The 15,025-nt window shown below is 50.7% G+C and overlaps 1 protein-coding gene across 2 annotated transcripts in view; it reads left to right on the plus strand.

Moving 5' to 3' along the window:
* Positions 1-15,025, plus strand: part of LOC129822463 (F-BAR and double SH3 domains protein 2-like) — a 100,079-nt gene that overhangs the window by 70,546 nt on the left and 14,508 nt on the right. For both annotated transcript variants that reach the window (XM_055880758.1, XM_055880759.1), the window contains 7 exons: positions 3,944-4,063; positions 4,268-4,372; positions 6,306-6,464; positions 8,614-8,739; positions 11,024-11,107; positions 13,584-13,761; positions 14,798-15,006. In XM_055880758.1, coding sequence (XP_055736733.1) covers positions 3,944-4,063; positions 4,268-4,372; positions 6,306-6,464; positions 8,614-8,739; positions 11,024-11,107; positions 13,584-13,761; positions 14,798-15,006 — 981 coding nt within the window. The remainder of the gene's footprint in view (positions 1-3,943; positions 4,064-4,267; positions 4,373-6,305; positions 6,465-8,613; positions 8,740-11,023; positions 11,108-13,583; positions 13,762-14,797; positions 15,007-15,025) is intronic.

The following is a 15,025-nucleotide window of genomic DNA, read 5'->3' on the forward strand; positions in this document are numbered from 1 at the left end:
TAGAACAGGAAGTAGTGCTAGTTATTGTCCTGTCATTGGCCCGTTCCTCTAGGTAACCTACAGTAGGCCTTTTAACTGAGCCTGATCCTTCTGCTACTGAACCAACTACTGTATAATAAGTCCCATTCACACATACAATGATATGATTAAGCTGCTACTGTTCAACATATTAAGAACATGCTATTTGTAGCTGATGTTAATTGTACGGGTAGTTAAAATTACACACGATCGCACAATACCCTACTTATCCAATGATGTGTTCGCTGTTCCTTAAATAGACCGTTGTGGGTTTGAGGGGACAGTTAGTGGGTTGAGGGGACAGTTAGTGGGTTGAGGGGACAGTTAGTGGGTTGAGGGGACAGTTAGTGGGTTGAGGGGACAGTTAGTGGGTTGAGGGGACAGTTAGTGGGTTGAGGTGACAGTTAGTGGGTTGAGGTGACAGTTAGTGGGTTGAGGTGACAGTTAGTGGGTTGAGGTGACAGTTAGTGGGTTGAGGTGACAGTTATGTGGGTTGAGGTGACAGTTATGTGGGTTGAGGTGACAGTTATGTGGGTTGAGGTGACAGTTAGTGGGTTGAGGTGACAGTTAGTGGGTTGAGGTGACAGTTAGTGGGTTGAGGTGACAGTTAGTGGTTTGAGGTGACAGTTAGTGGGTTGAGGTGACAGTTAGTGGGTTGAGGTGACAGTTAGTGGGTTGAGGTGACAGTTAGTGGGTTGAGGTGACAGTTAGTGGGTTGAGGTGACAGTTAGTGGGTTGAGGTGACAGTTAGTGGGTTGAGGTGACAGTTAGTGGGTTGAGGTGACAGTTAGTGGGTTGAGGTGACAGTTAGTGGGTTGAGGTGACAGTTAGTAGGTTGAGGTGACAGTTAGTGGGTTGAGGTGACAGTTGGTCGGTTGAGGTGACAGTTGGTGGGTTGAGGTGACAGTTGGTGGGTTGAGGTGACAGTTGGTGGGTTGAGGTGACAGTTGGTGGGTTGAGGTGACAGTTGGTGGGTTGAGGTGACAGTTGGGGTGTTGAGGTGACAGTTGGGGTGTTGAGGTGACAGTTGGGGTGTTGAGGTGACAGTTGGTGGGTTGAGGTGACAGTTGGTGGGTTGAGGTGACAGTTGGTGGGTTGAGGTGACAGTTGGTGGGTTGAGGTGACAGTTGAGGTGACAGTTAGTGGGCTGAGGTGACAGTTAGTGGGTTGAGGTGACAGTTAGTGGGTTGAGGTGACAGTTAGTAGGCTGAGGTGACAGTTAGTGGGTTGAGGTGAGGTGAGGGGGTCTGGCGTTGATGCTGAATGGTTGTGGGTTAATGCAGTGTAGAAAGGGGACTTGGATATGTGTTACTGGGCTTTGAAGTGAGGGGCTCCATTGGGAAGACACACAGACATCTGCTGCACACATGCTCACACACAGGAACGCACACACACACACACATACACATTCTCACACACACATGCAGTACTTTTCCATGTGGTTTTGATAGCCCCTGTACCAGGCAGATTGTGTTAGAACTGCACAGCACACACAGCTTTTCTCTGTTATCTCAAGACAAACAATAGGAGGCTTTTTATTCTTCCTCTCCCTCCGTTTCAAATCAATCTCTTTTCTCTCCCTCCGTTTCAAATCAATCTCTTTTCTCTCCCTCCGTTTCAAATTAATCTCTTTTCTCTCCCTCCGTTTCAAATTAATCTCTTTTCTCTCCCTCCGTTTCAAATTAATCTCTTTTCTCTCCCTCCGTTTCAAATTAATCTCTTTTCTCTCTTTTCTCTCCCTCTGTTTCAAATCAATCTATTTCTCTCTCTTCTCTCCCTCTGTTTCAAATCAGTCTCTTTTCTACATGTATTCTTTATTTAACTAGGCAAGTCGGCTAAGAACAAATTCTTATTTACAATGACGGCCAAACCCGGACGACGCTGGGTCAATTGTGTGCCGCCCTATGGCACTCCCAATCACAGCCGGTTGTGATACAGCCTGGAATCGACCAGGGTGTCTGTAGGGACGCCTCAGGCACTGAGATGCAGTGTCTTAGACCGCTGCACCACTCGGGAGCCACCTAGCAGCAGTTGAAACCTAATTATTGTATCTAGTTCTCTGGTGTATGTGTGTGAGAGGGGGGTTCTAGAGCTGCATCGAGTAGAGTTGTACTGTACTTGGTGTGGTTGCTAGATAGCTGTATCCAGGGGTATTGTACTTGGTGTGGTTGCTAGATAGCTGTATCCAGGGGTACTGTACTTGGTGTGGTTGCTAGATAGCTGTATCCAGGGGTACTGTATTTGGTGTGGTTGCTAGATAGCTGTATCCAGGGGTACTGTACTTGGTGTGGTTGCTAGATAGCTGTATCCAGGGGTACTGTACTTGGTGTGGTTGCTAGGTAGCTGTGTCCAGGGGTACTTTGTGTGGTTGCTAGGTATCCAGGGGTACTGTACTTGGTGTGGTTGCTAGATAGCTGTATCCAGGGGTACTGTACTTGGTGTGGTTGCTAGATAGCTGTATCCAGGGGTACTGTACTTGGTGTGGTTGCTAGATAGCTGTATCCAGGGGTACTGTACTTGGTGTGGTTGCTAGATAGCTGTATCCAGGGGTACTGTACTTGGTGTGGTTGCTAGATAGCTGTATCCAGGGGTACTGTACTTGGTGTGGTTGCTAGATAGCTGTATCCAGGGGTACTGTACTTGGTGTGGTTGCTAGATAGCTGTATCCAGGGGTACTGTACTTGGTGTGGTTGCTAGATAGCTGTATCCAGGGGTACTGTACTTGGTGTGGTTGCTAGGTAGCTGTATCCAGGGGTACTGTACTTGGTGTGGTTGCTAGATAGCTGTATCCAGGGGTACTGTACTTGGTGTGGTTGCTAGATAGCTGTATCCAGGGGTACTGTACTTGGTGTGGTTGCTAGATAGCTGTATCCAGGGGTACTGTACTTGGTGTGGTTGCTAGGTAGCTGTGTCCAGGGGTACTTGGTGTGGTTGCTAGGTATCCAGGGGTACTGTACTTGGTGTGGTTGCTAGATAGCTGTATCCAGGGGTACTGTACTTGGTGTGGTTGCTAGATAGCTGTATCCAGGGGTACTGTACTTGGTGTGGTTGCTAGATAGCTGTATCCAGGGGTACTGTACTTGGTGTGGTTGCTAGATAGCTGTATCCAGGGGTACTGTACTTGGTGTGGTTGCTAGATAGCTGTATCCAGGGGTACTGTACTTGGTGTGGTTGCTAGGTAGCTGTGTCCAGGGGTACTTGGTGTGGTTGCTAGGATGCTGTAACCAGGGGTACATGGTATGGTTGCTAGGTAGCTGCATCCAGGGGTACATGGTGTGGTTGCTGTATCCAGGGGTACATGGTGTAGTTGCTCTATCCAGGGGTAACTTGGTGTGGTTGCTAGGTTGCTGTATCCAGGGGTACATGGTGTGGTTGCTAGGTAGCTGTATCCAGGGGTATATGGTGTGGTTGCTAGGTAGCTGTGTCCAGGGGTACTTGGTGTGGTTGCTAGATAGCTGTATCCAGGGGTACATGGTGTGGTTGCTGTATCCAGGGGTACATGGTGTAGTTGCTCTATCCAGGGGTAACTTGGTGTGGTTTCTAGGCTGCTGTATCCAGGGGTACATGGTGTGGTTGCTAGGTAGCTGTATCCAGGGGTACATGGTGTGGTTGCTAGGTAGCTGTGTCCAGGGGTACTTGGTGTGGTTGCTAGGTAGCTGGATCCAGGGGTACTTGGTGTGGTTGCTAGGTAGCTGGATCCAGGGGTACTTGGTGTGGTTGCTAGGTAGCTGTGTCCAGGGGTACTTGGTGTGGTTGCTAGGTAGCTGTGTCCAGGGGTACTTGGTGTAGCGGAGTCTTTATTTAGCATATTAGAATCACATTCCATCATTTCCATGGTAACCACTTGGGAAGAGGGTGTTGTGTTCCAATTATCTCCATGGTAACTATGTGTGGGTGTGTGTGTGTGTGTGTGGGTGGGTGGTAGAGTCGTAAGTTGGAGACAGACACGGGGAGCCCGACAGAGGAGCACAGTCTGAACAAGGAGGCCAGGAAATGGGCAACCAGAATGGCCCGAGAACACAAGAACATCGTCCACTACAAGAGAGTGAGTCCACACACAACTACACACCACACACACAACTACACACCACACACACAACTACACACCACACACACAACCACACACCACACACACACAACTACACAACACACACACACATACTAGTTGTTGATGTTGGTTCAGGTCATCTTTGAAAACCAGATGTGATTTTAGTCTGTGATATTTAAGTGTGTGTGTGTCTGCCATTAGAGCCTGGAGGAATGTGAGACACTGGGAGTCCCTCAAACAGAGCAGGGCCGACTTGATCTGGAGCTGAAGATAGAGGATACCAAAGAGAACATCCGCAAGGCTGAGGTGTGTGTTTGTAGGAAATAAGGTAGACCTATAACCCCCCCCGCCCCCCTCCTTTCCTTCTCCAAGTGGCGTTGTCTCTCCATCGATTCTCTCATGGGCAGCCTGTCAGACTATGAATCATTTCAATCCATCTCCTCACCTCTCCCTCCTCCTCCTCAGCTCTCCCGCCTCCTCCTCAGCTCTCCCTCCTCCTCCTCAGCTCTCCCTCCTCCTCCTCAGCTCTCCCTCCTCCTCCTCAGCTCTCCCTCCTCCTCCTCCTCCTCAGCTCTCCCTCCTCCTCCTCCTCCTCCTCAGCTCTCCCTCCTCCTCCTCCTCCTCAGCTCTCCCTCCTCCTCCTCCTCCTCAGCTCTCCCTCCTCCTCCTCCTCCTCAGCTCTCCCTCCTCCTCCTCCTCCTCAGCTCTCCCTCCTCCTCCTCAGCTCTCCCTCCTCAGCTCTCCCTCCTCTTCACCTCCTCACCTTCCTGTTCTCTCTCATTCCTCTGTGATTTCCCTCTATCTGCCCCCCCTGCTGGCTGATATAGTCATAGCGCCCACAGACAGAGATGTGAAATGCACACCGCTATGGACAACTCTCTACCACCCCCCCTTTCTTCCCTCCCCTCTCTCCACCTCCCTCCCACTATCTACCCCTCTCTCCACCTCCCTCATCCCCTCTCTCTACCCCCTCTCTTCACCTCCCTCCCCCCTCTCTCCACCTCCCTCCCTCCCACTCTACCCCCTTATTTTTTATTTTATTTTCCCACTACACCAAACGCGATCACGACACGCAGGTTAAAATATCAAAACAAACTCTGAACCAATGACATTCATTTGGGGACAGGTCGAAAAGCATTAAACATGTATGGCAATTTAGCTAGTTAGCTTGCACTTGCTAGCTAATTTGTCCTATTTAGCTAGCTTGCTGTTGCTAGCTAATTTGTCCTGGGATATAAACATTGAGTTATTATTTTACCTGAATTGCACAAGGACCTCTACTCCGCCAATTAATCCACACATAAAACGGCCAACCGAATCGTTTGTAGTCATTTCTCCTCCTTCCAGGCTTTTTCATCGTTGAACTTATATGGTGATCGCATCTAAACTTTCATAGTATTACCACGACAACCGGCAAAACAGTTTGTCTTTCAATCACCCATGTGGGTATAACCAATGAGGAGATGGCACGCAGGTACCTGCTTCTATAAACCAATGAGGAGATGGGAGAGGCAGGACTTGCAGCGTGATCTGCGTCAGAAATAGAAAGTAGTTCTATTTTAGCCCTTGGCAACGCAGACGCTCGTTGGCGCGCGCGAGCATTGTGGGTGCAATAATTGAATAACATGGATTTCTACATTTATTTTGCGACGCTCGCTCACGCGACGTGTCCGGTCTAGTCAGCATATCACCCACTCTCTCCCTGCACCCATTATCTCCTGCTGTCTGTTGAATGTTTGAGTCCATTTAGGTTTAATGGGTCTGGGGGCAGAGCTAGTACAACCAATAGTATGTGTGGTGGGTGGGGTCAGAGCAGGAAGTGATAGTGTACATAAATAACTAACCACACTCCACTTCCTGTTACTGATCAGACATTAAATAGCTTTTATCTCCATGGAAGTGTACTTTCATGAGTCCATCTCCCTGCACTTCCTGTTTACCTACATACTACTTACCTGGCTGGAAACCTTTCTAGACTTGATGTTTGACTGTCTGGAGTTAGTCTGTCCTCCACTGCTGACCACAGTCACCATAGAGAGACTGGCAGTCGCTGACGTGCTGCTCCACAACAGACGTGATGATGATAACTGATATAACCTTCCACCATAGATGTTGGGCTGACAGGTGACCTGTGAGTGCTGATGGGATAGATTGAGTCCTCCAACGGCCCCTGTCAGTCATATTAATTACCCAGCAGTGTATGTGTGCGTCCATGTGTGTAACCTCTCTCTCACTCTAGACAGTAAAGTTGAAGGCAGAGGCTCGTCTGGACCTGCTGAGACAGGTGGGCGTTGCCGTGGATACCTGGCTGAAGAGCGCCATGAACCAGGTGATGGAGGAGCTGGAGAATGAGCGCTGGGCTACGCTAAACTACACTACCCACGATCCCTCACTCTCGGTGAGACACCAGCCCTCCCACCCTCTCACTACCCCACCGTCCCACACTTTGGAGGAAACTACCCACAATCCCTCACGCTACACTACACTCACTGAAATGCCTCTCTCGCACTACATGTCATCACCACAGACTGTTTCTTTACCACAGGGCAGCCAAGGCATGTGTGTGGGCTTCAACACTTTGGTCCTGTGTGTGTGTGTGTGTGTGTGTGTGTGTGTGTGTGTGTGTGTGTGTGTGTGTGTGTGTGTGTGTGTGTGTGTGTGTCAGCAGGACGTTGAGGTAAGCAGTCTCTGCTCATCTTCATCACTTAACATTCTGTTCACATGACACTGCAGCAACCACCAGAGAGAGAGGGGGGGTGAAGACAGAGAGGAAGGAGGGGGAGAGAGAGGGGTCGGTGAAGACAGAGAGCAAGGAGGGAGAGAGAGAGGGGTCGGTGAAGACAAAGAGGAAGGAGGGAGAGAGAGGGGGGGTGAAGACAGAGAGCAAGGAGGGAGAGAGAGAGGGGTCGGTGAAGACAGAGAGGAAGCAGGGAGAGAGAGAGGGGTCGGTGAAGACAGAGAGGAAGGAGGGAGAGAGAGAGGGGTCGGTGAAGACAGAGAGGAAGGAGGGAGAGAGAGAGGGGGGGTGAAGACAGAGAGGAAGGAGGGAGAGAGAGAGGGGGGTGAAGACAGAGAGCAAGGAGGGAGAGAGAGAGGGGTCGGTGAAGACAGAGAGGAAGGAGGGAGAGAGAAAGGGGTCGGTGAAGACAGAGAGGAAGGAGGGAGAGGGGGGGGTGAAGACAGAGAGGAAGGAGGGAGAGAGAGAGGGGGGTGAAGACAGAGAGGAAGGAGGGAGAGAGAGAGAGGGGTCGGTGAAGACAGAGAGGAAGGAGAGAGAGAGAGAGAGAGGGGTCGGTGAAGACAGAGAGGAAGGAGGGAGAGAGAGAGAGGGGTCGGTGAAGACAGAGAGGAAGGAGGGAGAGAGAGAGAGGGGTCGGTGAAGACAGAGAGGAAGGAGGGAGAGAGAGAGGGGGGTGAAGACAGAGAGGAAGGAAGGAGAGAGAGGGGGGTGAAGACAGAGAGGAAGGAGGGAGAGAGAGGGGGGTGAAGACAGAGGAAGGAGGGAGGGGGTGAGAAGGAGGAGAGAGGGGGGTGAAGACAGAGAGGAAGGAGGGAGGGGGTGTCAAGGAGGAGAGAGGGGGGTGAAGACAGAGAGGAAGGAGGGGGGGTGAGAAGGAGGAGAGAGGGGGGGTGAAGAGGGAGGGAGAGGGTGAGAAGGAGGAGAGAGGGGGTGAAGACAGAGGAAGGAGGGAGGGTGTGAGAAGGAGGAGAGAGGGGGGTGAAGACAGAGAGGAAGGAGGGAGAGGGTGAGAATGAGGAGAGAGGGGGAAAGTGATAATGGGAAACTGAAACCAAAGAGAAAGAGGAGGGTGAAGAGGGGGAGAAAGTGAATGATAGAAAGAAGAGTGACAGAATGAGTGCTCTGTTCCCTTGGCCCAGTGTTCATTTCACACCAGTCTGGTTTATCAGTGTGATGGAGAATGAAGCAGCTTTTTCTCAAGGTGATAACTACTAGTATACTATAGTCCTCTTGTAAGAATCCCTTCTGCCCATGATGTTAACACCTGTTACATATTAATTTGTAAGAGCAGGAATTAGTAAGTACAGCTATGTTTGCTTTTTGCTTGACAACATCAAGGTGTTTAAACATTATTAAAAGCAGAAGGGACTGTTTCTTTTTTAAGTCATCATTCCAAGCTAAATGTGTTAACCTACATAAGAAGAGCAAACTCCTTCCTCTGCTTACAATAGGAGGAATATATATTCAGGAAGGGGAACACCTGGTTGGACACACACACACACACACACACACACACACACACACATACGACTAAGCTTCCTATCGGGAACATAGTGAGTTTTGAAAGCACAGACAGACCGAAACACACACGTGTTTTGTCCTGGTTGGGTTGCTGTGTCCGGTCCCAAGGGGGGCGGGCCCATATGCCACCTGATCTCTCTCAGCCAATGAGGTTCCCTGAGGACAGGTAGAGGAGGGGTCAGGACATACAGGTTTTACAGAGACAGACGTCACATCGCCTGACTCAGGAGGAGGGAAGAGAACCACACTGGCGCGTTGGAACTAGCTCATTGTGATGTGTGTGTAGGGCCCAGTTGATGTGGAGGGTGAGGAGTGTGAGGACAACATGGAGGTGTTTGATGACAGCAGCTCCAGCCCTTCTGGGACGCTCAGGAACTACCCACTCACCTGCAAAGTCCTCTACTCATACAAGGTAATACACCCCCCTCTCCCCCTTTTGCTCTCAGAACAGCCTCTATTTGTTGGGACATGTACTCTACAAGGTGTCGAAAGCGTTCCACAGGGATGCTGGTCCATGTTGACTCCAATGCTTCCCACAGTTGTGTCAAGTTGGCTGGATGTCCTTTGGGTGGTGGAACATTCTTGATACACAAAGGAAACTGTTGATTGTGAAAAACCCAGCAGCGTTGCAGTTCTTGACACAACCGGTGCTCCTGGCACCTACTACAACACCCCGTTCAAAGCCACTTAAATCTTCTGTCTTGCCCATTCACCCTCTGAATGACACACACACACAATCCATGTCTCAATTGTCCCAGGTCTCCTCCCCTTCATCTACACTGATTGAAGTGATTTAACAAGTGACATCAATAAGTGATCATAACTTTCACCTGGTCAGTCTGTCATGGAAAGAGCAGGTGTTCCTAATGTTTTGTACACTCAGTATATTTGCGTAGCTATGCTAGATAATGTATTTCCACAAACATTCTTTATCTAGACAGATGATGTAGGAATATGTACATCAAGATGAAGGTGTGTAAAAGAGCTGTGCAAACTTTGTTGGCTCCACCCGTCAGGGTCAGGGGCTCCACTCGTCAGGGTCAGGGGGCTCCACTCGTCAGGGTCAGGGGGCTCCACCCGTCAGGGTCAGGGGCTCCACCCGTCAGGGTCAGGGGCTCCACCCGTCAGGGTCAGGGGGCTCCACCCGTCAGGGTCAGGGGGCTCCACCCGTCAGGGTCAGGGGGCTCCACCCGTCAGGGTCAGGGGGCTCCACCCGTCAGGGTCAGGGGGCTCCACCCGTCAGGGTCAGGGGCTCCACCCGTCAGGGTCAGGGGGCTCCACCCGTCAGGGTCAGGGGGCTCCACCCATCAGGGTCAGGGGGCTCCACCCATCAGGGTCAGGGGGCTCCACTCATCAGGGTCAGGGTCAGGGGGCTCCACCCATCAGGGTCAGGGGGCTCCACCCATCAGGGTCAGGGGGCTCCACTCATCAGGGTCAGGGGGCTCCACTCATCAGGGTCAGGGGGCTCCACTCATCAGGGTCAGGGGGCTCCACCCATCAGGGTCAGGGGGCTCCACTCATCAGGGTCAGGGGGCTCCACTCATCAGGGTCAGGGGGCTCCACTCATCAGGGTCAGGGGGCTCCACTCATCAGGGTCAGGGGGCTCCACTCATCAGGGTCAGGGGGCTCCACTCATCAGGGTCAGGGGGCTCCACCCATCAGGGTCAGGGGGCTCCACTCATCAGGGTCAGGGGGCTCCACTCATCAGGGTCAGGGGGCTCCACTCATCAGGGTCAGGGTCAGGGGGCTCCACTCATCAGGGTCAGGGGGCTCCACCCGTCAGGGTCAGGGGGCTCCACTCATCAGGGTCAGGGGGCTCCACCCGTCAGGGTCAGGGGGCTCCACTCATCAGGGTCAGGGTCAGGGGGCTCCACTCATCAGGGTCAGGGGGCTCCACTCATCAGGGTCAGGGGGCTCCACTCATCAGGTTCAGGGGGCTCCACTCATCAGGGTCAGGGGGCTCCACCCATTAGTTCAGGGGGCTCCACTCATCAGGGTCAGGGGGCTCCACCCATTAGTTCAGGGGGCTCCACCCATTAGTTCAGGGGGCTCCACTCATCAGGGTCAGGGGGCTCCACCCATTAGTTCAGGGGGCTCCACTCATCAGGGTCAGGGGGCTCCACTCATCAGGGTCAGGGGGCTCCACTCATCAGGGTCAGGGGGCTCCACTCATCAGGGTCAGGGGGCTCCACCCATCAGGGTCAGGGGGCTCCACTCATCAGGGTCAGGGGGCTCCACTCATCAGGGTCAGGGGGCTCCACTCATCAGGGTCAGGGGGCTCCACTCATCAGGGTCAGGGGGCTCCACCCATTAGTTCAGGGGGCTCCACCCATTAGTTCAGGGGGCTCCACCCATTAGTTCAGGGGGCTCCACCCATTAGTTCAGGGGGCTCCACTCGTCAGGGTCAGGGGGCTCCACCCATTAGTTCAGGGGGCTCCACCCATTAGTTCAGGGGGCTCCACCCATCTGAACACTGGGTTGCATGTAACATTAGGGCCATAAAATATCAGTTTGTTTTGTCCATTGGTTAATATCTTCCTTTTCTCCTCTCCTCCTCTCTCTGTCTGTCTGTCCATCCATCTGTCTCTGTGTCTGTCTGTCTCTCTGTCTGTCTCTCTGTCTGTCTCTGTTTCTCTGTCTGTCTCTCTGTCTGTCTGTTTCTCTCTATGTCTCTGTCTGTCTGTCTGTCTCTCTAGGCGTCTCAGCCAGATGAGTTGAGTATAGAGGAGCATGAGATGTTGGAGGTGATAGAGGATGGAGACATGGAGGACTGGGTCAAGGTAACAACAACAATCAAATCAAAGTTGATTTGTCACGTGCACCGAATACAACAGGTGTAGACCTTACAGTGAAATGCTGAATACAACAGGTGTAGACCTTACAGTGAAATGCTGAATACAACAGGTGTAGACCTTACAGTGAAATGCTGAATACAACAGGTGTAGACCTTACAGTGAAATGCTGAATACAACAGGTGTAGACCTTACAGTGAAATGCTGAATACAACAGGTGTAGACCTTACAGTGAAATGCTGAATACAACAGGTGTAGACCTTACAGTGAAATGCTGAATACAACAGGTGTAGACCTTACAGTGAAATGCTGAATACAACAGGTGTAGACCTTACAGTGAAATGCTGAATACAACAGGTGTAGACCTTACAGTGAAATGCTGAATACAACAGGTGTAGACCTTACAGTGAAATGCTGAATACAACAGGTGTAGACCTTACAGTGAAATGCTGAATACAACAGGTGTAGTAGACCTTACAGTGAAATGCTGAATACAACAGGTGTAGACCTTACAGTGAAATGCTGAATACAACAGGTGTAGACCTTACAGTGAAATGCTGAATACAACAGGTGTAGTAGACCTTACAGTGAAATGCTGAATACAACAGGTGTAGACCTTACAGTGAAATGCTGAATACAACAGGTGTAGACCTTACAGTGAAATGCTGAATACAACAGGTGTAGTAGACCTTACAGTGAAATGCTGAATACAACAGGTGTAGACCTTACAGTGAAATGCTGAATACAACAGGTGTAGACCTTACAGTGAAATGCTGAATACAACAGGTGTAGTAGACCTTACAGTGAAATGCTGAATACAACAGGTGTAGACCTTACAGTGAAATGCCGAATACAACAGGTGTAGACCTTACAGTGAAATGCTGAATACAACAGGTGTAGACCTTACAGTGAAATGCTGAATACAACAGGTGTAGACCTTACAGTGAAATGCTGAATACAACAGGTGTAGACCTTACAGTGAAATGCTGAATACATCAGGTGTAGACCTTACAGTGAAATGCTGAATACATCAGGTGTAGACCTTACAGTGAAATGCCGAATACAACAGGTGTAGACCTTACAGTGAAATGCCGAATACAACAGGTGTAGACCTTACAGTGAAATGCTTACTTACAGGCTCTAACCAACAGTGCAAAAAATGTATTATGTGAACAATAGGTAAGTAAAGAAATAAAAACAACAGTAAAAAGACAGTGAAAAATAACAGTAGCAAGGCTATATACAGTAGAGAGGCTATATACAGTAGAGGCTATTTACAGTAGCGAGGCTATATACAGTAGCGAGGCTATATACAGTAGCGAGGCTATATACAGTAGCGAGGCTATATACAGTAGCGAGGCTATATGCAGTAGCGAGGCTATATACAGTAGCGAGGCTATATACAGTAGCGAGGCTATATACAGTAGCGAGGCTATATACAGACACCAGTTAGTCAGGCTGATTGAGGTAGTATGTACATGTAGATATGGTTAAAGTGACTATGCATAAATGATGAACAGAGAGTAGCAGTAGCGTAAAAGAGGGGTTGGCGGGTGGTGGGTGGCGGGACACAATGCAGATAGCCCGGTTAACCAATGTGCGGGAGCACTGGTTGGTCGGGCCAATTGAGGTAGTATGTACATGAATGTATAGTTGAAGTGACTATGCATATATGATAAACAGAGTAGCAGCAGCGTAAAAGAAGGGTTGGTGGGGGGGGGGGGGCAAACAATGCAAATAGTCTGGGTAGCCATTTGATTACCTGTTCAGGAGTCTTATGGCTTGGGGGTAAAAACTGTTAAGAAGCCTTTTTGTCCTAGACTTGGCACTTCGGTACCGCTTGCCATGTGGCAGTAGAGAGAGCAGTCTGTGACTGGGGTGGCTGGGGTCTTTGACAATTTTTAGGGCCGCCTGGTGTAGAGGTCCTTGATGTACTGGGCTGTACACACTACCCTCTGTAGTGCCTTGCGGTCAGAGGAAGAGCAGTTGCCAAACCAGGCAGTGATGCAACCAGTCAGTATGCTCTCGATGGTGCAACTGTAGAACCTTTTGAGGATCTGAGGACCCATGTCAAATCTTTTTAGTCTCCTGAGGGGGAAAAGGCGTTGTCGTACGACTGTCTTGGTGTGTTTGGACCATATATTTTGTTGGTGATGTGGACACCAAGGAACTTGAAGCTTTCAACCTGCTCCACTACAGCCCCGTCGATGACAATGGGGGCGTGCTCGGTCCTCCTTTTCCTGTAGTCCACGATCATCTCCTTAGTCTTGATCAGGTTGAGGGATAGGTTGTTATTCTGGCACCACCCAGCCAGGTCTCTGACCTCCTCCCTGTAGGCAGACACTAAACACACAGCACTGCCTAATATAGTCTTCTTTCATTGGTTGACCAGGGCTGTCCTTTAACACAGAGCTCTGTAATTGGTTCATGGTCTAACATCCTGTTGTGTGATTGGTTGTTTCAGGCGAGGAGTAAGACGGGGCTGATTGGCTACGTCCCAGAGAAGTATCTTCGGTTCCCCACCTCTAACAGCCTACTGAGCATGCTCCAGTCTCTTGCTGCTCTGGACGCTCGCTCACACACCTCCTCCAACTCCACCGAGCCAGAGATACACACAGGCAGCATCAACGGAGACGCCAGCTGTAAGAACACACACCACTACACACACCACTACACACACCACTACACACACATTCAAACACCACTACACACACATGCAAACACCACTACACACACATGCAAACACCACTACACACACATGCAAACACCACTACACACACATGCAAACACTACTACACACACATGCAAACACCACTACACACACATGCAAACACCACTACACACACATGCACACACCATTACACACACATGCACACACCACTACACACACATGCACACACCACTACACACACATGCACACACCACTACACACACATGCACACACCACTACACACACATGCAAACACCACTACACACACATTCACACACCACTACACACACATGCACACACCACTACACACACATGCACACACCACTACACACACATGCACACACCACTACACACACATTCAAACACCACTACACACACATGCACAAAAACTAGGCAAATACAAACCCTCTCAAAGAATATAGACACATTTCCAACTTGTTTGTCAGATCAAGACATTGATAGAAACAAAGGTCTGAACCAATGTGTGTTCATTAACTTCAATAGGTTCAAGCCTCATGGATTGTTCCAGAATTTAATTATAATCCCCCTCTCCTCTCTCCCTCCTCTCACTCTCCTTTCTCCCTCCTCCTCTCTCCTCCTCTCTCCCCCCTCTCCTCTCTCCCCCCTCTCTCCCCCCTCTCACTCTCCTCTCTCCCCCCTCTCACTCTCCTCTCCCCTCTCCTCTCTCCTCTCACTCTCCTCCTCTCCCCCCTCCTCTCACTCCCCTTTCTCTCTCCTCCTCTCACTCTCCTTTCTCCCCCCTCTCACTCTCCTCTCTCCCCCTCTCACTCTCCTCTCTCCCCCCTCCTCTCCCCCCTCACTCTCCTCCCTTCCCCCCTCCTCTCTCCCCCCCTCACTCTCCCCCCTTCCCCCCTCCTCTCTCCTCCTCCCCCCCTCCTCTCTCCTCTCTCCCTCCTCCCCCTCTCCTCCTCCCCCTCTCCTCTCTCCTCTCTCCCTCCTCTCCCCAGTGAGTTTTGTGAGGGCGCTGTATGACTACGATGGTCAGGCGGATGAGGAGCTGTCCTTCCCAGAGGGGGCTGTCATCCGTCTGCTAAACAGAGACACCCAAACGGACGATGGCTTCTGGGAGGGAGAGTTCAACGGACGAGTGGGAGTCTTCCCTTCTGTACTGGTGGAGGACCTGACTGAGAGCAGAGAGAACAGAGCAGACACACTGGTACACACACACACACACA

Source organism: Salvelinus fontinalis, chromosome 24 (genome assembly GCF_029448725.1).
Source record: "Salvelinus fontinalis isolate EN_2023a chromosome 24, ASM2944872v1, whole genome shotgun sequence".
NCBI classification, from domain to species: Eukaryota; Metazoa; Chordata; class Actinopteri; order Salmoniformes; family Salmonidae; genus Salvelinus; species Salvelinus fontinalis.